At 53.6% G+C, this 21971-nt stretch overlaps 3 protein-coding genes and 1 long non-coding RNA gene across 11 annotated transcripts in view; 2 read left to right on the top strand and 2 right to left on the bottom strand.

The window, feature by feature from the left end:
- TBC1D16 (TBC1 domain family member 16) overlaps positions 1–8939 on the bottom strand; it is a 31114-nt gene extending 22175 nt beyond the window's left edge. For 4 of the 8 annotated variants that reach the window (XM_015645516.2, XM_015645515.2, XM_015645514.3 and 1 more), the window contains exons 1-3: positions 8831–8939; positions 2711–2937; positions 983–1553 (exon numbers count right to left, since the gene is read on the bottom strand). In XM_015645516.2, coding sequence (XP_015501002.1) covers positions 983–1553; positions 2711–2879 — 740 coding nt within the window. In that variant the 5' untranslated portion in view covers positions 2880–2937; positions 8831–8939. Of the gene's footprint in view, positions 1–982; positions 1554–2710; positions 2938–3035; positions 3125–7641; positions 8306–8830 lie in introns of those variants that run through there. The other 4 variants (XM_015645518.2, XM_015645517.2, XM_019008502.2 and 1 more) reach the window with 3 other exon arrangements.
- A 198-nt stretch (positions 8940–9137) lies between these two features.
- CCDC40 (coiled-coil domain containing 40) lies at positions 9138–19808 on the top strand. The gene is made up of 18 exons (XM_015645523.3): positions 9138–9235; positions 10233–10323; positions 10459–10622; positions 11110–11193; positions 11275–11494; positions 11873–12030; positions 12820–12942; positions 13309–13430; positions 14142–14385; positions 14472–14654; positions 15528–15773; positions 16289–16502; positions 17003–17172; positions 17290–17381; positions 17712–17832; positions 18470–18658; positions 18885–19043; positions 19441–19808. Exons 1-18 carry the CDS (start codon positions 9218–9220, stop codon positions 19684–19686), a joined length of 2844 nt encoding a protein of 947 aa, XP_015501009.1. The 5' UTR covers positions 9138–9217; the 3' UTR covers positions 19687–19808.
- On the bottom strand, positions 12292–12883 carry LOC117245259. The gene is made up of 2 exons (XR_004499754.1): positions 12792–12883; positions 12292–12474 (listed from the first exon to the last, which is right to left on the bottom strand). It is a non-coding gene; the product is annotated as an uncharacterized LOC117245259 (long non-coding RNA).
- A 158-nt stretch (positions 19809–19966) lies between the features above and the next one.
- The window catches only part of GAA (glucosidase alpha, acid), a 6563-nt gene continuing 4558 nt past the window's right edge, over positions 19967–21971 (top strand). Inside the window, exons 1-5 of the mRNA XM_033518690.1 lie at positions 19967–20573; positions 20641–20786; positions 21091–21256; positions 21626–21722; positions 21805–21924. Of these exons, the coding sequence (XP_033374581.1) occupies positions 20199–20573; positions 20641–20786; positions 21091–21256; positions 21626–21722; positions 21805–21924 (904 nt within the window). The 5' untranslated portion in view covers positions 19967–20198. The remainder of the gene's footprint in view (positions 20574–20640; positions 20787–21090; positions 21257–21625; positions 21723–21804; positions 21925–21971) is intronic.

The following is a 21971-nucleotide window of genomic DNA, read 5'->3' on the forward strand; positions in this document are numbered from 1 at the left end:
ATGGGACAGCCACCACTCACCCCACTGCACAGGTGCTGCAGAGCTCAAGCCCAGCAAACCCCAGGCACATCCTGAATGCAAAGCTGATACAAAGTCTGACATCACCTCACAGAAGGGTTTTTAAATATCCAGAGAGAATTGAATCCATTAGAATACTTCCTCACAAACCTCGTTCTTACTGGCATTCTCTGCACTTGAGATTAGCCCGTAAAATAGAGGCAAAATCTCTTCAGCTGTCAGTGCAGTCTGTGCATTGCTGACATGCACAAGGGAGAACTCATTTCTCATTTCTCCTCACTTCAGGTGTAGTTTCAAAGCTGAGTTTAGCCTAACTCATGGTGCTTCAGGAATGCAGCACATCCATCCTCTCTGAGAGGGAGAGGAGTAACACACCAACAGGGCAGGGCCCAGAAGGTCAGAACCACTGAGTATGGAAACAGGGAGCTGTACAGGTGTCCTCCTGCTCACTATTCCCTCTTTCCCCATGTGGAGCAGGTGACACTGAGAAGCACTGACTGAAATACCCAGGTTAAACATGCAAGAATTGATATTTATCTGTATGAAGTGAGACCACGTTCTGAACAGCAGCAAAACAAGTTCCCACACGCAGCTTTGGTGTCAACACAGGGCCCGGAGAGGTGCCCATGGCCCAGGAAATCAGCCAGGCCCTTTGATGTGGCTCTGCACGAGAAGCAACAAGCTCAGATCCTCAGCAGAGCCAATTAGGCCAACAAAGGACCCGTTTAATTTAGCAATGCTGCTTCCAGAGCTCCTGTTCACCTGAAAGAACATACACAGCCCGGGATGTTTGGGGCCAGGGTGCACTGAGCAGAAGCAGAACGGGCTGAGAGTTTCCTGTAAATTCCATAGGAGTCTGAAGCAAGACAGGACATTGAACTCAATGTCACTGTGAAGTTTCTCAACTTCCTTCAGCATCTCCAAGCTCAGCACCGGGTGCCCAGAAAGCAAAGGATGCACTCACCTGCTTTCACTGTCCAGGAACACAGAACTGCTGCTCTTCCCCAGGGCTTCGCTGATGGGAGAGAGGCAGAAGGGGGAAGAGAAGGCATCAGAATCAGAGTCAAAAGTGCTGTCCCTGCTCACATCATCAGCAGACAGCTCCAAGGAGCCCTCGTCCTCCCTGCAGTCCAGGCCCTCCTCCGTGCCCTCCGACCTGTTGTGCTCCTCCTGGGAGCTGACGGTGGAGAGGGTCCCCGAGTCGCTGCGCGGGGGCTGCGGGGACCGGCGGCTGCACGGCCTCTCCCCCTCTGAGGAGGGGGTCCCATCCCTCCCCGGCAGTGCCACCGTCAGGACCTCGTCCCCCCGGAGGCTCGGCGCCCCTCTGTGCTCGGGGGGGGACGCGGGCCGGCCGATGCCGATGCCCTGCGCGTGGCGGCCGCGCTTTCGGGGCGCTTTGCGCACGGGGGAGCTCTCGGGGGTGATGTAGCGCAGGGCTTCCTCATCCTGCCGCTGGATGCGCGAGTTGGGCACCCAGGCCAGGATCAGAGTGGTTCCCAGGAGCTCGTCCTTCTCCATGTACAAGCACAAATAGCCTGAGAGAGAGCACAGGAGCACCAGGTGAGACACGGAGTCGTTCTAAGGGAGCTGCATAACCCCAAAATTCCCCTTTCCCCCTTTCTCCAACCCTGGAAATGTTCAAGGCCAAGCTGGAAGAGGCTCTGAGCAACCTGGTTGCCCATGGCAGGGAGGATCTTTAGTGTCCTCCCTTTACCTTTTCAGGAGATGATCTTTAAGGTCCCTCCTAACCCAAACCATCCTGTGATTCCTACCACTACACAGGGGCAAAACCCTTTTATTAACCAGGACACAATTCTGTCAAAGGAATTGTGGAGTGCTCAGCATTATTCAGTATTTGCAAATCATTTCAAGTCTGCTTGTGGCTTTTGAACAGTGTGAATTCCCTCTGGCCTAACTGAACAGGGAGATGACATGCAAATACTTGGACTTCCTGGACAGATTTACTAATCAAGAGTAAATTATAAAATATGTTCCCACATGAAAAAGTTCTACTGTTTCTTAGTTAAACAATTTCAAGTGCCAGCTGAACATTGATTTCTCAAGAATATTTACCTTGGTGCAGTTAAAGGGCTGCCTTTATGGGAAGCCAATGGAAAAAGAAGTCACCCACACCAAAAGGAAAGCAAGGGTCAGTGCTCACAGAATAATTCGTTTTGTGAAGCTAAGCCAAGAGCCACAGGTCTTTGATGAGAAGATGAAAGAGCACAGGAACAGATGAGAATAAAAGGATAGAGCAGGATTTATCCTCATTTACTCCAGTGCATGCAGCCACAATCAGGCTTTTTGGATTTTCCCTGTACCCGTGGTGGCCGAGGCCACTCCAGCAATAACAGTTCCAAGAGGACACCTGGATTTCCTGAACCATTCATGGATGTGAAGGAGCAGCAGAAGTTACTGTCCTCACATGACAACTTCTGACTGCACAAAAGGACTTACTAAACCAGGTAAATCCATGCTGGAGCAGAAGAGAAAGGAGCAACATCACTAATCTTCCTACTAAAAGGAGAGCTGATGGATCAGCTGGTGCATGGCTTTCCTTAGCCTTTCACAAAACTGCCTTGCCCTGTCCCCCACTCTTCATTTCTTAGAGCCCAAGGAGTAGAAGTTGATGGAAGCAACAGCCAGGAGAGAGAAAAAGAGAGAATGGGCAGAGTCTGCAGCAGCCCATCACCTGGATGGTGCTCCCCAATGCCCTGCAGCAGCTCAGGGGGGTGCACACAGACATTGTTCTTGGAGTAGATGATCTCCCCTTCGAGCACGGAGGAGGAGCCGCCGGCAGTCAGGGTCAGGAGGTCGGACGCTCTCGAAGAGGCTCGACGGAGGAGTCGCCCCAGAGACATCGCCAGGGAAATGTTTCCATCATCTGTCAGCTCTCGTCAGGAGCCAAACACAGAAGATCTGCCAAGGAGGAGGAAAAAATAGTGTGAGAACCAAAATAACGACAGCACAGCACGTGCCACCCACTGTCTGAGGACAGTTCTCCCGTCAATCCACACCTCAAGCAGGAGCCCACAAATCCTGTGGATCTCTAACATCACCTTCATGCTTCAAAGGTGCTCAGGCACAGAATCCCAGGACATTTTCTCTGCAATGAAGAAACACGAAGGCAGCAAAACCCCAGATGTTAACAACTGCTGTGGGGAGGAGACAGAACAGCAATGCTGGGCACTGCAATCCCCCACTGAGGGAACAGCTCAGAGTGTGGGCCTGCCCAAAGTGTCACTGACATGGGGATGTCACACAGCCACAGCTGATCCCAGAGCTTCCTTCAGCACACAAATGGCTGAGACCACAGCACTGAACGTGGGGCTGCTGCTCCAGCCACAGCATCTCCAAAAACAACATCAATCAAACCCACTTCGTCTTGTGCTTGCCATTTCTGTGTGTTTGAGGTTTTGGGGGTTGGGATTTTTTTTTGAGAGGTTGGTTTTGGGTTTGGTTTGGGTTCTTCTGAGCAGTGATGGTTAAACAGAGCCTTGCCAGAGATAGGGTTTGAAAGCCTCATGTTCACCAGGGAGGGCAGAGCCCAGACACAGAGCATGGCACACCAACCCAAGACAAACATCTCACCCATCCAGAGTTTCTGTGGAGCACAATCCCCAGCTCTGTGCTCAAATGAGATGTGCTGCTTGCTGGGGCTGATGATGAGGAGCTCTGCAGTGGACCCAGAAGGGTCTCCCAAGCTATAAAACATTCAGCAGATGGACCAGGACGTGTTGGAAGAGCAGGAGGGTCTCACACAAAGCAAGCCCGGTGCAGAGCAGGCTCCCTGCAGCCATCCCCAGCTGGGAAGCGCCAGAACCACAGCAGTTTCTGTTCTGCCAAAACCACAGGACAAGAGGGAGCTCCTATTTTTGTTCTTTTGTGTTTGCATGGCCCAGCCTGCTGTGAACAGGCCAGTGTGACCCAGCACACCCCACACACAGCCAGGCTCCCAGGCCTGGGGCGTTCCTGGGGACCAGTCCCACGCTGGGCTGCAGGGCACGGCCACAAGAGCCAGAGAGGAAAACAAAGGAGACAGGCCCAGGCCTGGGGCATCTTCTGAGGAAATACTTAAGGGCTTAAACAAGCACTGGCTGATGTTGGACAGCTCTGATTCTCTTAATCTGGTTTTGATGGCAAATCCAGCCAGCCCAGGAGGGCAGAAGGCAGAAATGGCAAAGGAGCATTTCCCAAAGGGCAGAGTGAGGGCTGCAGGGAAGGAAAAGAGCTGTCCTGCCTCTGACAGATTGCTACATGCAGAAGACTGCAAATGAGACTGCCAAGCTGTTGACAGAGCCTTCACTAAAGGACAAACTATTGGTTTAGCTGGCAATGGCCACATTTGTCAGCTGGAATCACAGCAGGGGCAGTTTCTGCTTTTCAGCCTTTGCTGGGACTTGGTGGAGAAACATCAAATCTGCTCTGTACCAGCAAGTGTTTGGGATAAGAGAATCACTTTGCAAGCCCTGCACACTCCTGTCTCCTCCTAGCACCAGACTTGTGTCTCCCCATGTCTCAGCCCCCAAAACCTGTCCAGCCCCAAGCTCAGTCTTGTCCACATTGCCAAAATCCACAGTTTCGGGCTCTGGGTTACACCTGGCAGAAAGTCATTTACCTCAATCACATTTAAGGAGCAAATCACCTTTCCTCTCATTGCACCCTGCAGGAACAGACAGTAAATTGTGGTGCAACTTCTCCTTCCCCACCCTGAGTTACAACACACAGTTTCCAACCAGGGCCAGGGGAGTCAGGGACAGTGATGTGGAGACACCTGGCTGGAGACCTGGGCCTCCAGCACACCTGGGCAGGGCCACCTGTCAGCACAGCTCTGGCTGCAGCAGCACAGACCTTCATCCATGCCAGCAGCTTCCTCAGAACCCCAAAAATCAGCGGATGCCCAGGAGGAAGGAGGCAGCAGCTGGCCAGGGACTGCTTCCTCAGGAAACACAGGGACAGGGCTGGAGAGGCACAGGAGAAACACGAGGCCGTGTGATGTCCTGCTGCAGCTCTCTGGCTGCTCCAGGGAAGGCAGGGGAGGGTCAGGACACAAAGGCACCGCTTAATGAGCTTTCACCGGGCACAGAAAGAACAAAGCCACAGGTAAAGATCAAAAGCTGCTCCCTGGAAAGCCAGAGGAATTTAAAGGGAAATCTTACTTTGATCCTGCAGAACACCTGTTGTTCAGTACTGCCTGCATGTGCAGGTGGATGGTGCTGCAGGTACACACAGGCTTGGGAAGAGGAAACCAAAAAAAGACAAAAGGTTTGGAATACAGTGTCCTGCCAGCTGAGAAACTCAGTCTGTTGGACTTGCCTTGCAGAATCAGAAACCAGAGACCACTGCAGTGCTGCAGACAGTAGCCAGACACACTGGGATATATAAATATCACCAGGAAACTCAATCCTTTCACTGTTCCCACAGGCCAGGGAATTCTTTGTAGCTTTGGTTGCAGGATTAATGAAAAACAGATGCAAGTCACAGGACAGTTTCAGGGAGGGTGACAAGAGTTATCTGGGCCAGGGAAAGAGATAGCCAAGGGAAGATAAAAGTGAGGGAAATGTGTTAAAAGTCTTCACACATGGGAACTGTCACTGCCAAAGAAAGGAAGAGCTGTCGATGAAGGACGGGAGAAGTTGTAAGGCAGTTGAACTGTGGCAAGGAATATCTAGTTTTGTCATTCCAGCAGCTGGGACAATGGTGCTCCAGAACAGGGAACCCCAAGGGGCCATTTACATCACTGGGGTTTCAAAGGCCTCAGAAATAAATACCCAGTCAGTCCCAGTGGGGACCAGGTGCTGGGCTGGACCTCTGAAGGTCATCTGTAGTGCTACAACCCCAAAAATCCCTGAAACTCTGCTTGGGAAAGTGCTCCTCCTTCCTAAAAGAGAGGAGCTCATACAACACAAAGCAGCAAATAACAGAGACCAAATCTGCAGGGTTTGCTCTATTCTCAGCCCTTTTCCACGTGGGACAACACCTGCACACACAGTCCATGGGGCCTGGGTTGTGGGGAGAGGCAGGAACTGCTGCTGCTTCTTGTGTGTGCTTGGGAAAGCAGCAGGAACCGTCCCACAGCTCAGGCAGCAGTAAATCAGCACCATTCAAAAAACCCCATTTTTCATATTAATTTCGTATTTATCTGCTGATCTGAAGGGATTCTTCTCAGTGTGGCAGAGCCAGCTCAGCTCTCCAGAAGCTGAAGCACTGCGTTAGCTGATAAGCTCTTGCTGAGTGCCAATATTTATTAAGCACACACACATTTTCTTCTCCCACACATCAACTGTTGCCACTAAAAATCTTCGCTCCAGCTCCTGTGTCTGTTCACACAGCCCTGGCTGCTGTCCCAGTCGGTGCCAGCACTTCTCAGCTTCATGAGTGAGAAAGTGCTGGGGAGCCAATTGCTGAAATCACTTCCCAGAGCCTGTCCAGTTCCAGCCAGCAGCGTCCAGAGCAGCACCCAGAGCTGCCCTTCCCTCCTCAGGAACCCATCCACAGGATCCTGTTTGCCTTGGCAATCACACCTCACCTGGCACCTGCTGCTGGACCAAACGCTGCTGGGGATTCCTGTATCCCATTCTGGCACAGGCAGCCCACCTCTGGCAGTGCTGGCACCCACAGCACCCCGGCTCCTCTCCCTGGGGAGCCCAGCCCAGCTGCAGCCCCCAGCTCCCAGCGCTGAGCCCTCTGCCTCCCAGGGCTCATTCGCTGGCCGAGACTCCCAGAGCTTCACAGGCCACAGAAGCCACGCTGTGGGGCTCTGGAAGTGAAATGTGAGACCTGCAGCGTGTCTGGGCACGGCTGAGAAACACGAGCTGTCAAACAGCAGCACCACGTCTGAGTATGAAATGTCTTCGGGAGGAAAACGCGACAGGCTCCTTTTCGTTCTTGCCCTTAATAACTTGAATTTAATTTTACATATTCTAGGAGTGCACAGTCGCTGTGGTGGTGGGGCTCAGACACAAATTCCTGCCTCCTTCCCCTGCTGGGAACAGCAAATGCTGGGTCTGGAACTCTCAAGCACAGAGCGAGCGGAGCACGGCAGCCTGGAGAAAGGACTCAGCTGCCTCCCAGTCCTCTGAGGGGATCTGCTGAGCCACTTCAGCTGCTCACTCACTTCATCTCTACTCCTCCACAAGCACATGAGAGCCCTTGTACGACCTTCTCTTTGTATTACCATACCTCGACTTTGGGAGTGAAAAGAGAAAAGCTTTCCAAACTCCTCGCCATGCTGGAGCCGGTTAAGAGGATCCAGCCAAATCAAGGAAAAGCATTTACCATGGGGAGCCACTCTGAAGTCATCCCATCTCATGGGGAGAATTATGTAGGTCACCAAAAGTCTTTCATTGCTGCTCTGCTGGAGCAGCAGCGGCTCACGGAGCGAAGGGAAGGGAACAGCCAAAATCTCCCCAAGTCCAAATGCAGTCACTACAGCGGGACAGATTTCACCCAGATGAATCTCGGCTGAGCAGAAAAGGGGCAGCAGCCTGAATCCTGCAAGGCTGTGACTCAAGAGATGAAAAAAGGGAAAGGGACTGCTATGTCAGGCTGGCTGCTCCCAGCCACACCTGCTCAAGCATTAGAAAGCAAACAAAAAGCAAACAAAATGCAAACAAAACTCACCCATCCCCAGCACCAAACTGTGTGTGCCACATGTCCCTCCGTCCCTGGTTTACCAGCTTTTCATGTCGCTTATCTGCACTGCCCGGGCCACAGGAAACGCTTTAATGACTTTAATGACTTCTTATTTCCAACATCCTGTTGCTGTGTCCTGATAACACTCTCAGGACTCAAAAAGCAGCAGCTCAAACACCAGGAGTCTGGATCACAGCTCAGTGGAAGAGCTGCTGCAAACTCTGTTTTGAGTATGACAAACATCAGACCACACATCATCTCTGCCACTCAGACACCCTGGACTCCCATCTTTCCTCCTATTCCGAGTAGTAACTAAGAACAAAACACCTCTGCAAGTCAAGCTCCCAGCCTGAGACCGGAAAAGGCAGATGTCCCAAAAGAAGCAGCCAAGTTATTTTACAGTGTCAGCAGCACGGAGAGCAAAGCAGCACCCCAAAACCCTGCCTGCAGCATCCCGAGACCGCTCATCAAAGCACCTCCAGCCATCCCCCATCCACCTCCTCCGCAGGTAACACGGCCCAGGTTGATGTTGGGGTCACCTGGGACAAGACCACGTCCCCAAAAGGAAGGAAAACATTGAAATACCCCAAGCTGCACGGAGCCATACCCAAATAACCGAAGAGAAAGTTTAAGGACTATTTAGATTTCCCCCGGGCAGCATCCTCACCCCCGGGCAGCATCCCGTTCTCCCGGGAGCATCCCGATCCCCGGGAGCATCCCGACCCCGGGAGCATCCCGATCCCCGGGAGCATCCCGATCCCCGGGATTATCCCGATCCCCGGGCAGCATCCCGATCCCCGGGATTATCCCGATCCCCGGGAGCATCCCGACCCCGGGCAGCATCCTCACCCCGGAAGCATCCCGATTCCCGGGAGCATGCCGATCCCCGGGCAGCATCCCGTTCTCCCGGGATTATCCCGATCCCCGGGAGCATCCCGATCCCCGGGATTATCCCGATCCCCGGGAGCATCCCGCTATCCCAGAGCACCCGCCTGATCCCGCCGCCCTCCGCGGGGCTCCGGCGTGGGAAGGGCGGACAAAGAACGGGATCAAACACGGACCTGCCCAGGTACCGGCAGGATCCCGGTACCGGGCCCGGGGGTCCCGGGGCAGCGCTCCAGGATCACCGGGCCGCTCTACCTCCCGCCGCCCCCAGCCCGGCCCGGCCCCGCTTTACCGGCACAGACGAGCCCCGGGAAGCTCCCGGCGCTGTCCAGCCCGGGGCGGGCTCGGAGCCGCCGCCGCCGCCGCTCCCGGCCCTGCTCGGGGCCGCTGCCACCGCCCGCCCGCTCCGCCCGGCCCCTGGGGCTGTGCCCGCCTGGCGGCCCCGCCCGTCCGTCCGGCCCGGAGCTGCCCGGCCCGGGGAGAGCACAGCGGGACCCGCCCGGTGCCGGTACCGGGCCCGCGGGCGGAACCGGGGCTGCCGGGGAACGGAGCGTGGCCCGAACCCCCCCGCGCGCCGGGGATGGTGCGAGCCGAGCCCCCCGCTCCCCCCGCGGGCCGCGGTGGTGCGGCCCGGCCGGTCACGTGAGCGGGTGTTGATGCGTTGCCTGGCAACGGGAACATGGCGGAGCCGCCGCGGGTGAGTCGGGGCCGGGCCGGGCCGGTACCGGTACCGGTATCGCTACCGCCACCGCCCGGTACTGCCCGGTACTGCTCGGCATTGCTCGGTACTGCTCGGTGCTGCTCGGTACTGCCCGCCCGGGGCTCCTCTGCCGTCACGCATTGTGCTATTCCATCCCATCCTGCGCCAGTACCGCCCGTCCCGTCCCGTACCGTACCGTCCCGGTTCCGGCCCCTCCACCACGGCCCGCTCCGGGTTCCACAGAAGCCCGGCACTGCCCATCCCCTCCACCGCCGGCCCGGTACCGTCCGACACCCCCCGGTACCGTCCGACACCCCCCGGTACCGTCCGGCTCCCCGGTGCGTGCCCCGAGCCTCCTGCTCACCCTCTCTTTAAAAAGAGAGAGAGAAGAACAAGAGTAATTCATTAACTACATGTTGTGCTAGCTGGGAGAATTTATTTAATAAATCTATAAGGACTGTTTTTTAATAGATGCGAACTAGAAGCACGTGAAAGTGTAAGTGGTGTGGAGAAGTTTAGTCAGGATCTTTACGATCTCAGTGTTGCTGGGTGACTGTTTTTATAAATGAGATTAAACATTTAATTAAACTTCTGCACCCCGTGGCAAAAAACACCATAACATTAAAATCAAATGCAAACACAATGTGCTGCTCTGCTTTTCACCTGTGCTGTGTGCCAGGCCGTGGAAGCAGAGGATGGCAATGGCAATGGAGAGTGTTCCCCTGGAGCAGAGTCATTGTCCCTGCAGGAGGAGAAGTTCGAGGGCTCTGCAGAAATGGGAAAAGTAATTAATTATATTTTGGGTGCATCTCTGTGCTGGCTTTAGGGCCAGGCCCTTGTGTTGATCTGTTGTTTGCATTGTTCATGTCTCGTGGCAAAAGTGAGCAGATGTTTAGGGGGAAATGGAAAAGGTGATGGGGTTTATGTCTCAGGAAAAATCACCTGAGACTCTCCCAGATAATGCAGAACGTGACAAATTTGTCCTCCTGAACAGGGTGAGATGGAGCAGGCACTTGCAGATGGAGGAGCCCCTTCCCTTCCCTCAGGAGCACCTGCAGCAGAGCTGGACACAGACACCAGGCCAGGTATCCCCTTTGCAACATCTCTCCAGCACAGCCTCTGCTTTTCTCCCTCTCGTTAATCCAACCAGAGGCACAATGCTATGAAATCTAATCCTGTTGCTTTATCTTTTTCCTTTTCTGTGGTGGGGTGGGGTCCAGGGAGCAAAGGACGACCCAGTTCTCGCCATGGAGAGCCAACCTTTGAGCTCCCCAGTGATCATGGCAACCAAAGCGGGGAAAAGGCAGCTGAGAAACAGGAGACAAGAAAAAGGAGGGGGAAAAAAGCAGGAGAAACAGAACTGCTCATCTTGGATCCAGAACATGTGAGAAGTCTTCAAATCTTGCTGTTCTTTGCAGAGTTGGTGTTTGTGTTTCTCTGAAATGTGAGGTGAGCTGTAAGCAGTGGCTCAGCTGTTCAGCTGCACGTGTGAAAATCAGTTTTGCCAAAGTATTGACTGCTGACTGTGTCACTCAGTCCTGACCCTGGAGCTGCAGGGTCAGAAGTGAGCAGTGGGTAAATCCCGTTCACTGCTCCTGGAAGAGGATTCCTTGCAGCAAGAGTGAGGGGTGGGTTCTCTGATGTAGCTCTTCTGGCACAGTTCTGATTTTAAAATACTCTCACTTTCTGGCATCAGCAAATACCCACTGTAGCATCTCTCACTTGCTACAGTGAGTGTAGCTAAAATAAGCACCCAAGTGTCTGTGGCAGAAATAAGATGTTTTATTGGGTGGGGGATGTAGCAGCGAGGCTTCTTCATCATCTCTTTACACAAGTATGTTAAAGCTTATTAATACTGTCCTCCTTTACAGCCTCTGATGACAAGATTCCAGGCTGCCCTGAAGAATTACCTCACCAAGCAGATAGAACAAGTGAACCTAGAGCTCCGTGAGCTGGTACACAGCCTCTCCTTTGCCTTCCCACACCCCTCCTCTCCAAACTGCTGCCAGACAGCTCCTTCCCTCTTGTGTCTGCAGAGAACAGCAATGAAAACCAGCAAAGAGCAGAGAGAAGAGCTCGGGGTGATCCTTTATGGGGCGCAGCAGCAGCTGGGGCAGCTGGAGGTGGAGCTGGAGAAGAGCCACGAGCGCTGTTCCCAGGCGGCCGCAGCGCGGCAGCAGCTGGAGGCAGAACTGCAGGGCCTCAGGGGTGCTCACAAGGAAATGTGTCACAACACGGATGATGAACGCAAGAAAGGTGACCAAGGCAGTCCTGGCACTGTTTACCAATTCCAGGGCTGCGTGGAGAAATTAATGGGAATTTAAGTCAAGCACTGGATAGAAAAATGTGGCAGAATAACTAATAGGGAATAATGTGCTCATGGAAAAGCATCACAGATTCTCCTGGAATTGTGTGAGCTGGGAATCCTGAAATTGCTTGTCAGGATCTTTAGCTTTGCTTGTGGAGCTGTACTCAAAGCTGATGTAAATATGTATGCTGGGGAGGGCTGGCTGAGCTGGTGTGTGAGAGGGTTTGCTTTGGGAGCTTCTGTATTTCTTTCCCTTTTTTCTCTGTTTAAGGGGTACCCTACAAAAACAAATTTCTCTGTAACTATTTTTCCTCTTTTTCCCCCAGTTTCTGCAATGCAGACCCAGATTGAAAACCTGGCCTTGGAGCTCTTCTACGTGCAGAACATGGACCAGGACATGCATCACAGGCTTTTGCTGATGAAACAGTCAGCCAGGAGGGCTGAGGCAGAGAGGATCCAGGCTGAGGTGGAGAAGAAAAAACAGGTACCAAGAAAAACTGTCTTTGAAATAAATAGATGCAGGTACCAGCAGTCAGTCTTGGAGGATGTGGCACCTTGTCAGGAGGAAGGCTAGAGCAATTGAATCATGGAAGATAAGTAGGGATATTTTACTCAAATAATTTAAAAGAAATAAATCCAGAGGCTTTTCTGACAAAAGAAGCCCTGCCTACCCCAGACAGCAGTACTGCCCAGAGGATTTGCAAGCCTTAGGACAGTAAATCACTCTTCACTCAAGGAGAGGAGGTGTGGGGGAAGGAGGATATTTAATGAAGAAATATCACGTGTACAGGTCTTGAGAATAATTGTGAACCACAGCGAATTTCACAATGGAAAGTTTGGGGATGAGCAGAGCCGGTCGGTGCTGGAGCTCCCTCTGCTGCCTTCCAGGACACAATCCACTGTACTGTGCAGAATTCCATGCAAACTGCTGAAATACACTGGGTTTAGGAGGGTTTTAACAAAGCATTTTCAAACATACATTATTAAGATTCCCAGTAGCTGGACAGGTGGCCTCAGTGCTGACAGGAGGGAATGTGGGTTTATCAATTTACTGCTGCAGCTGGAATAACAAACAGGTTTCATTCTCCTGCCAGCCATCCCTGCTGCAGTCACGAGCCATTTGTGCATGAATGGGAAAGTTTCAGTAGGACTCAAATCTAATCCAGTTGCCAGTTTTAATTCCTCTTTTAGCTGCTATTATTCTTATAGGATACAGTTGGTTTGGACTGAGGTTCCATGACTCACCCTGCACTGTTTGGCTCTGGCTCTGTAGGACCTTCATCTGGACCAGTTAACAAGGAGAGTCCACCAGCTCCAGGAACAAATTGCTCTGTTTGAAGCTCAGCTTGTGGCCCAGGCAGAGGACACAAAAGTGACCCGGCAGGCAGTCAGTGAGGTAGGAGGGGACTTGTCCCTTGTGGTTAATATTTCCCTCTGGCAGGGCTGACCCCTTTGGCCTGTGCTCACGTGGTGTGCACAATGTGGGACAGAGTTTCACAGTTTGTTCCTGTTTGGAAGAATGAGGACTTTTTTTTCTTTTCCTTTGTCCTTAAGAAGTGCCTGTAAATCACTTCCTCCTGCCCTTCTCAGCAGTTTTTTCTTGCAGACCTGTGCTCTGTGGGCTGCTGAGAAATGAAACCAGCCACGGAGTTGAAGCTGATCCTGCTCACACAAGAAGAGAAAAAAAAAATTGTATTGTAACAGGAATTTGTTTTTCAACACAGTGTAGATTCATCCTGTCTGCCATCTCCCTGTTCCCCAGGCTGCTCTGGAGGTCCAGACTATTAACATGGAGAAAAAGAGGCTGATGGACCACTGGAACAGCAGCTTGGCTGGGATGAAGCAGAGGGACGAGGCCTATGTTGTCACTCAGGAGCTGCTGAGGTATGGTCTGAGAGCAGAGCTGGAGGACACCTCAGGTTTGGGCAGGAGGGATTCCAGAGGGGATTCCAGTGTGTCTCCTGGGGGGTTCAGCACGGTGTGGGCAGGGTGTGGCAGGCAGAACAAGTTTCCTGCTCTAAAGTGCATAATGAATTTAAAGGATAAGAAGCACATTTCTTTGTTGCTGTTTTCTTTAACCTAACCACATCTCTTCCTCAGAATGTGGGGGGTTCTTGAAGCTGTTTAGAGTTTTTGTGATTGCATTTTATTCCATTAAAAGTGTTCCATCACCTCTGCAATGTCTCTTACTCCAAAGAGCTGGATGTCAGGAAGGGTTTATCTCTCATTATCAAGGTTTTGTGAGGCCTTTGGAAATGTTCAGGAAAACCTCCCTGTTACTGGCAGAGGAAGTGTTTATTTGCTCAGGAGCCTTAAAGCTTGACTGATTCTCTTTTACATGGTGACATCCTGGTCAGAATGGGGCTGGGACAGTACTGAAAGAAGGAATCAATTTTCCTACACACATTTACTTTTAAGTCTTAATGTCTCCATCCATCTCCTGCTGGCTCTGCACTGTCACAGCAGCTGAGCCCTTACAAACACCTTTCTTCTTGGGCAGTTGTTGCTGCAATAACGTGTTTGAAAAGAGGAGTTTGTGGGTGGCTGTTCAGCACCAATCCCTCTGATGACTTTCCATCCTCTTTGCCCCTCCAGCAACTACAGACGTGACCTCAAGTCCATAGAAGGGGACATCCATGGCTGTGGGAAGTCCATCAGGAAAGAGGAGGAGAAGAATGAGAATCTTGTCAGCCTCCTGAACCGGTCCCAGAATGATGCCAGCACAACAAGGAAACTGATTGCCCAGTGCCTGCTGGAGCAGGAGGCCCTGCAGGTTCAGACTGGCACCTACACTCATATTCTCCATGAGACAGAGCAGGCCCTCAGCAGGACCAGGATGGTGAGGAGAGTCCTTTTGAATACATGGATTGAAAACCCTTCCTCAAACAGTTGTAGTGATCCTGTCTCTCTCTTCCAACCTTTTAGGACCAGGCTGCTCACCTGAATGAGTTGCTGTCCATCAGGAAGGGTATAGAGAAAGGAACTTATGACAAAGAGCAGCTAGAGAGTGAAATCATGGCAAAGCTTCAGGACCAGATGATATCCAGCAAAGCTGCAAAGCACTTCTCCCAGCTGGCTGAAAAACTGCGGAGCAGAAAGAGCGACCTGGTACGGCATCCCCACCCTGGGAGGGCAGGGAAGGAGCTGCTGCAGCAGTGGGTCCCCAGCAGGGTTTGTCAGTGACTTTGTTCTGGTTTCAGGTCTGCACTGAAGCTCTGCTGAGTTTGCCTCTCCCATCTGGTTCTCCCTGTGATCTTATTGCAGGATTCTGGTGTGTGTGAGAGAGCTCAGCCAAAAAGGCCTGACACAAAACACCCTGTCCTTTACTTTAAAAATGGGAGTATTTCCCATAAAGTACCAGCATTTCTTATGTACTCAAGAAAAACTGTGGACATGTGGTACTTCTGTAATCTAATTTTAATTAATTTTTATTTCTATAATCCATCACGGAGTGGCATGCAGGCAGCTCTCAGTTCTGAGGAATGTCCAAGGCACGGTCCAGCCTGACCCACAGCTCTTTAATCCATGATAAGCTGCTCTCTCTGGGAGTGTATAACTGGATCCCTTAGAAAGCTTAGAGAACTCAGCACTCACACTGAGTGCTGTGCTGGCTGTTGGGTGAGGGCTGTGTGTGCCAGCTGTGCTGGACAAGGGACAATACAGAGATGTCCCAGTACTGGTGGCAGGTAGCTGCAGACAGCTGGGCAAGGGGTCATTGCAGAAGGGATGAGTGAGGTCTCTTAAAGGTTTTTGCAATGTTTAGGCTCCTTAATGCTTTTCAACAGCTGTTTGGTAGATATTGTATTGCCTGTCAATTGATGGAGAAGCAAAGATACACAGAGGGTAAGTAGCTCATGGCTCACAGTACAGACCTGGGAGGAGAAGCTCAATCCCCTGGCTCCTGTGCTGGGACAGGTGACATTACAACTCAACAAGGAGCTGTTGGGGACAGTGATGTGTTTTCTCTCTTGATATTCCCAGGAGCTGCACTTCTACAAGGTTGAGAATGATGTGGCCCAGATTATTCTGAACGCAACTAATACCAGCTGCAGGCTGACAGTTCACCAAAAAACACTCTGTGAGGTGGACAAGGAAATAAAAAACATGAATGAACTGATCACCTGCCAGGAAAATGAGATTGCAAAGTCCAGGCTCCAGGCTGACAAGAAGGGAGGGATCATCTGCCTGTACAACAAGAAGCTGGAGATGCTTCTGGCTCAGCAGGGGGTAGGTACTTTTGTGTTTCAGTCCCAATTTTGATTTTATTCTTGGTGGTGGCCACAGATGCCCCTGGTCAATGTCACTCTGTTGTTGGGTAGTTCAAACTTTCAGGCATCAGCGCTGTGATTTAAAAGTTGCATTGGTTAATGCAGGTGTTTATGTTTATCAGTTCAATAATGCAGTGAAGGGAATTGTGAAATGAGGGTGTGCCTGGCACAGATCCCTGCAGGGACTTGCCTGTACCTGATGAAAATGCCAAATGTCTTCAGTGAGTAAACAGGATCTTGTTGGAAAAACCTGCAAACACTGAGGAGGGGAGAATGGGGCAGGCAGTGAGGTTTCAGTCATCTGAGGGTTGGCCCTATTGGCATGACCCCCAAATCTGTCCTGGGCACTGTCAGACCTTATGGATACTCAAAGGGAAATGAATCCTATGGCACATCCTCTGCAAACTTTGGAGAGTCCAGTAAACAACTCAGACAGCTTCTGCCTGATTTATCCCAAACTTTGCTCTTGTACAGGGGCAAGAACTGGGGCCACTGGAAATTGAGATCAACCAGCTGAACAAGCAGCTGGAGGAATGCAACTCGGAGGTGATGGCGTTGCAGAAGTACTGGCTCAATGAGCAGAAGGAGCTGGTGAGGCTGACTCGGCAGAGGGAGGAACAGATCACCTCGCTGGACACGCTGCAGAAGCAGATCATCATCATGCAGCAGAGGAAACTGCGCCTTGAAAGTTCGTCATTCCCTGACTCCTCCTTCAGATTTCACTGTGAAGGGAGGGAGAGAGGAGTGGAGGGTTACAGATGGGAAAAGCTGGAGCTGCCCCCAAGAGTGCTCCTGGCTGTGTGTGAGCAGGAATAGCAACAGCTCGGGCACTCCTGCTGACTGCACGTGGTTATTCCTGTAAGGACTGACCCTACTGTCCTGACAGTCGGCCCCTAAGTGACAATGCCACCTGTTACACTTGTCAAATAAAGTTTGCAAGTAGTGGGTAGGTAAATGTCCCCAGAAGTGACTGTGCTTTCATTGGCCAAACACAACTTTTTTCCACAGGAGTCTCCCTCAAAAGCTTTATTTGGTTTTTGAGCTTGTGGAAAATCGTTTTGGCTGGACTTGTGGGACAGGGGTGGCTCTGCCTGAGGTGTTGCCAGCTCTGGTAACTGTTTGTCACACCTTGTCTGTGTTCAACCAGTGCTCAGGGCAATTCTAAGACTTTTTTCTGTTCATTCATAGATGAAATTCAGCAGGAAATAAAAGAACAGAAGGACGTGGAACGGCACATGAAGAACATGTCAAATGACCTGATAAAGTTGAACATGTTGATCAACAAGAACAAGAGCAGCGTTGAGGAGCTGAAAAATGGCAAAATTGTCACAGAGAACGAGTTTGTGCAGTCTCTCAAGGTACTGAGGCACCTGGCACCTCATTCCAGGTCCCAGCCTCCCGTGCAGATCAGAGGCAAACAGTGATCCTGGAAAACCTCAGCCTGACAACACTATTGTTTTGTTCTTCAAATCTAGGCAGCAGAAAGAGAATCTGTGGAGATGCAGGAGAGGCACAGCCAACTGACTGAGGAGAAGGAAAGGCTCCTGAACAGCCTGGTAGAAGCAGAGTAGGTACCAGAGTGCCACAGTCCCCTGTGACTGTCCATGTTCCCTTTCACCTCCAGTCACCAAACCTGGCACCAGCAAATGTGCTTCTAGCCTTCCTGGAGAAGGGGAGGAATGTTTGAAACACAAAAGCTGAGGGGTGTTTCAGCAGTCTCTGGAAGAGCAGGGGCTGGGAGCACGTTGGCTTTAGCAGTTCCAGCATGTGTGAGCTGGACATTGCCAAGATCCACACGGGAAGACTCTGCCAGTAACTGGCAGTGAGTGTGCTGCACTGGGCAGGTAACCCAGGAGCTGGGGGTTCCAGCTTTCTCTGTCCTTCCCCTTCTCTGAAGGCATCAGATCCTGCTGTGGGAGAAGAAGATGCAGCTGGCAAAAGAGATGCGGGAAGCAACAGATGCTCTGTTAGAACACGGCGAAATCCATGAGATGAAAACAGAGATTCGGAGGATGCAAGTAAGGCACTGGGAGAGAGGGCTGAGGAGGGGAAACCACCCAGTGTACTCAGCCTTGGGAGTGGCTGGAACATGAGGCAGGAGATGAGAAACAAGCTGGAGAAGTGGCATCTTCAGGGCTCAGGGTGGGACTCTAAACCCCCCCCGCAGCTCGACTGAACTGAGCACATCCAGCCCACACATCCCACATTCCCCGTGCCAGCCTCAGCAGAATCTGGATACTCCCAAGGAATCTATTTAAATTGCAGTATGTCTGCCACCTGATTCTGTGGCCCTGATTTATATGCAATGTTGATTACTAAATATTGCATCACTTTAATCACTGCTTTAGGGAAGCATTCCCTCTCCTGGCAGAGCAGCTCGTGCCCTTCATGCTCAGGATGCTTCTGCTTTTCTGTTTCTGTTCTTGCTGATGAGGTTCAGACTAACATTTTGAAGAGCAGACAGGTGGATAACCCAAGCCTCTGCCTTCCAGATCCACACACAGCACACCAGGTCTGGACCAAGCCTGGCTTGCAGGCATTCATGTCACACCTAGCTGGTTAATGCTGGTGGGATGTGCTACCTGGACATCTTCCCTCGGTGCTGTTGGTAAACATTGGGTATTTTGAGGCTGGTTTGTGTCTGGTTTGTGGCAGGTGCGCCACGAGCAGCTGCAGAAGCAGCAGGAGATGTTGATTCGGGCGATGGAGGCGTGTGTTTCTCAGAGAGAGACAATAACGAATCGGGCAGAGGCTCAGAGCAAATTAGATAAGAAACACAGCACCAAGAGCGACTTCCAAAGCAGGAAACAGGAGCTGAAGAAGAGGATCAGGGAAACCCAGGAGGTGAGCAAGGAAAGTGGGGCTGCAGGAGCTCACACAGCTGGGGCTGGCCTTGTGGTGAGCAGCAGTGAGCACAGCAGTGTCCATGCACAGATCCCACACTGGCACAGGGGCAGGCTTTGAAAACTTTCATTGAAAATCCCCAAAAACGGGGTTCTGAGAGGATGCTCAGGAATGCAGCTGAACTAGAGAACTGAAACCTGCCATTTCCTTCTCTTCCATTTACTAGAACATTTATGAATGCAACCAAACCATGCAGGAACTGGAGGACATCCAAGAGTCTCTCAGTGCCAGCTTTTCAGAAAAGAAGGAGGAGCTGTCCCAGCTCCAGGATGAGACCAACAGCCTCAGCTTGGACATGGAAAGTCTTCAGAACGAGAAACGATGGGTGAGCACATCCACTCCTTTCCAGCATGTGAGCCAGACACAGCCTGCTGCTTCCAGTGCTGCCAGCTCTGCCTCAGCACCGTGCTGAGCTGGGTGTGCTCAGTGTGCTGTTACAGCAGCACTAACTCATCATGCTCTGGGGGCTCACCAAGAGCCAGCTGTATTGAAACCCTGTCCCGGCAAGGGTGGCCTTACATTTGTGGGAATTTCTCTGATTTATGAATTCTGTGATGTCTGCACCCCTCCAACACCCGGGCTGGGGGTGCTGTTTGGCTGTTGTGGTGGGGAATTCACAGCCCTGTCCTTCCCTTGTCCACAGTGATGGTCACAGCACCCGACACGAGTCCCACCCATGCTTTTCCTGCTGTCACAGCCCCTTCTCTTTCTGCTTTTCTCAGAACCTGTTGGAACTTGTGGCCCTCCAGGCGCACCAGAAGCAGCTGCAGGCACTGAGGCAAGGGAAGTACAAGGCCCTGTGCCACACTGAAGAGGCCTGCATGAACCAGCAGGAGAAACTGCAGGATCGACTGCAGACCATTAACAGCATCGTGCAGGAGATCTGTGAGAAACAGCCCCGGCACCAAAGGGCTCTGCAGTGGCTCAGTCACTGCTTGCGATCCAAGCTCAGGTTGGGGAAAGCCTGACAGAAACACAGAAAATACACAGATCTCTTTCATATTCTTCCACAGGCTCAGACTTTGTAAATAAATACAAATAATAAGTAAATAAATAAAATAAATAAAGCAGGTGCAGGGTATAATATTTACTTTGCCGGGTATAATGTTTATTTAAGAGGTACCATTGTCATTCCATCGGTGCGTTTCTGTTTACGTTTCACTTTCCCTGCCCCAAGCCGCTCCTGGGTCCCGCCTCCCCGCCCCGCCCCGGGCCCGCCGCAGCGCCGATTCCCCGGTACCGGGGCCGGTTCTGCCCCGAGCTCCGGCACAGCGGGGCCAGTGTCGGTTCTGGTTCCGGCACAGCGGGGCCGGTGTCGGTTCTGGTTCCGGCACAGCGGGGCCGGTGTCGGTTCTGGTTCCGGCACAGCGGGGCCGGTGTCGGTTCTGGTTCCGGCACAGCGGGGCCGGTGTCGGGAGGCTCCGGTGTCGGGAGGCTCCGGTGTCGGGAGGCTCCGGTGTCGGGAGGCTCCGGCCGGGCCATGGGGCCGGGCCCGGCGCTGCTGGCGCTGCTGGCGCTGCTGGGCCCGGCCGAGGCGCGGGGCGCGGCCGCTGCCGCCTGTGAGGTGGCCCCGAGCGGCCGCTTCGACTGCGGCCCCGAGCGGCTCCTGTCGCGGGCGGGCTGCGAGGCTCGGGGCTGCTGCTACATCCCCGGGCCCGGGCCCCGCAGCGGCCCCGGCCCGCCCTGGTGCTTCTTCCCCCGCGGCTACCGCAGCTACCGCGCCGAGAACCTGACGGCCACCGAGAGCGGCTTCTCCGCCCGGCTGCGCCGCGTGGCCGCCGCTTTCCTGCCGGCAGCGGTGGACGATGTTCGGCTGGAGCTGGCGCTGGAGACCCCGGCCCGCCTGCGCTTCACGGTGCGGCCCGGTCCCCGCGGATCGGCCCGGGTGCCCCGTGCCCCCGCTGAGCGCTCTCCGCCCGCAGCTCCGGGACGCGGCCCGGCCGCGCTACGAGGTGCCCCTGGCCACGCCGCGGGTGCGCGGCCGAGCCCCCGCCACGCTCTACGGGCTGCGGGTCAGCCAGGAGCCCTTCGGCCTCGTGGTGTGCCGGCAGCGCGGCGGGACGGTGCTGTGAGTGCCCCTCTGCCCCGCTCCCTTCCCGAGCCGTTCCCCCGGGGAGCCCGCACGGTGCCCGGCTGGGTGCGGGGACACCGGTGTTCATCTGGGACACCGGGGACAGCACCGGGGCGGCTGGCGGTGCCTCTGGGGGCTTCGCTTGGACTCCCTCTGCGGTTCAGTGGCTGTGCAGGGAACCAGGAATGAACCGGGAATCCCAGAGCTCAGCCGATACTTGTTTTTACTTCACGTGGTGATGAGCATCCGCAGCTCGGTGCCTCCCTCCCGGCTGTTCCGCAGTTTCCCTTTCCCTCCGCAGGCTGAACACCACGGTCGCACCCCTGTTCTTCACAGACCAGTTCCTGCAGATCTCCACCTCCCTGCCCTCCCGTTTCATTTCGGGGCTGGGGGAACACCTGACACCGCTGTTCCTTGACACAGCCTGGACCAGGGTCACCCTCTGGAATCGGGACATGGCACCCGCGGTACGGAGCGGGGCTGAGGGAAAGAGACACAGATGTGCTCCTGGGGCTGGCCCTGCAGCCTCTCACGTCTTGTCTGGGGCTGGGGAGATGTGTCTGTGCTGCCTCAGCTCCGGGTCCTGGCAAGCCCATGGGACCCTTGTCCCCAGAGCCAGGTTTGTCCCCAGAGCCAGGTTTGTCCCCCCGGAGCTCTGTGCTGCTTGGGAGCTGTTTCCAGCGCTCTGGCTCAGGGCAGAGCTCTGCTGACTTGGCAGAGTTTGGGAGCACAAGCCCTGGGTCTGCACCTGGAGCTGGTGCTCCTGACTGGAGGCGAGGGGTGGTCAGGTGGTCTCCAGCAGAGCCTCACTGGCACCACACCGTGCTCTGCTCCAGCCCCACGTCAACCTCTACGGCTCCCACCCTTTCTACTTGGTGATGGAGGACGATGGTTCAGCCCACGGTGTCTTTCTGCTGAACAGCAACGCGATGGGTGAGTCCCGTGGAGGCACCGGGCGTGGGCCTGGCCGTGTCCCCATCCTCAGCTCCCTCCCCTGGCACTTGTGCATCCCCAGACGTGCTCCTGCAGCCCAGCCCGGCCCTGACCTGGCGCACCACAGGTGGGATCCTGGACTTCTACATCTTCCTGGGCCCCGACCCCAAGAGCGTGGTGCGGCAGTACCTGGATGTGGTTGGTACGGCTGAGCCCTGGGTGCTGCCGGGCTGGCTGTGCAGGGTGGCT

This window comes from Parus major, chromosome 18 (assembly GCF_001522545.3).
Source record: "Parus major isolate Abel chromosome 18, Parus_major1.1, whole genome shotgun sequence".
Taxonomy (NCBI): domain Eukaryota; kingdom Metazoa; phylum Chordata; class Aves; order Passeriformes; family Paridae; genus Parus; species Parus major.

Excerpts from the sequence above, each read along its gene's own strand:
- CCDC40 (XM_015645523.3), top strand. Across the intron at positions 14,655-15,527 it reads GGAGCAGAAAGAGCGACCTG|GAGCTGCACTTCTACAAGGT; the intron begins GTACGGCATCCC and ends TGATATTCCCAG. Across the intron at positions 17,382-17,711 it reads AACAGCCTGGTAGAAGCAGA|GCATCAGATCCTGCTGTGGG; the intron begins GTAGGTACCAGA and ends CCTTCTCTGAAG.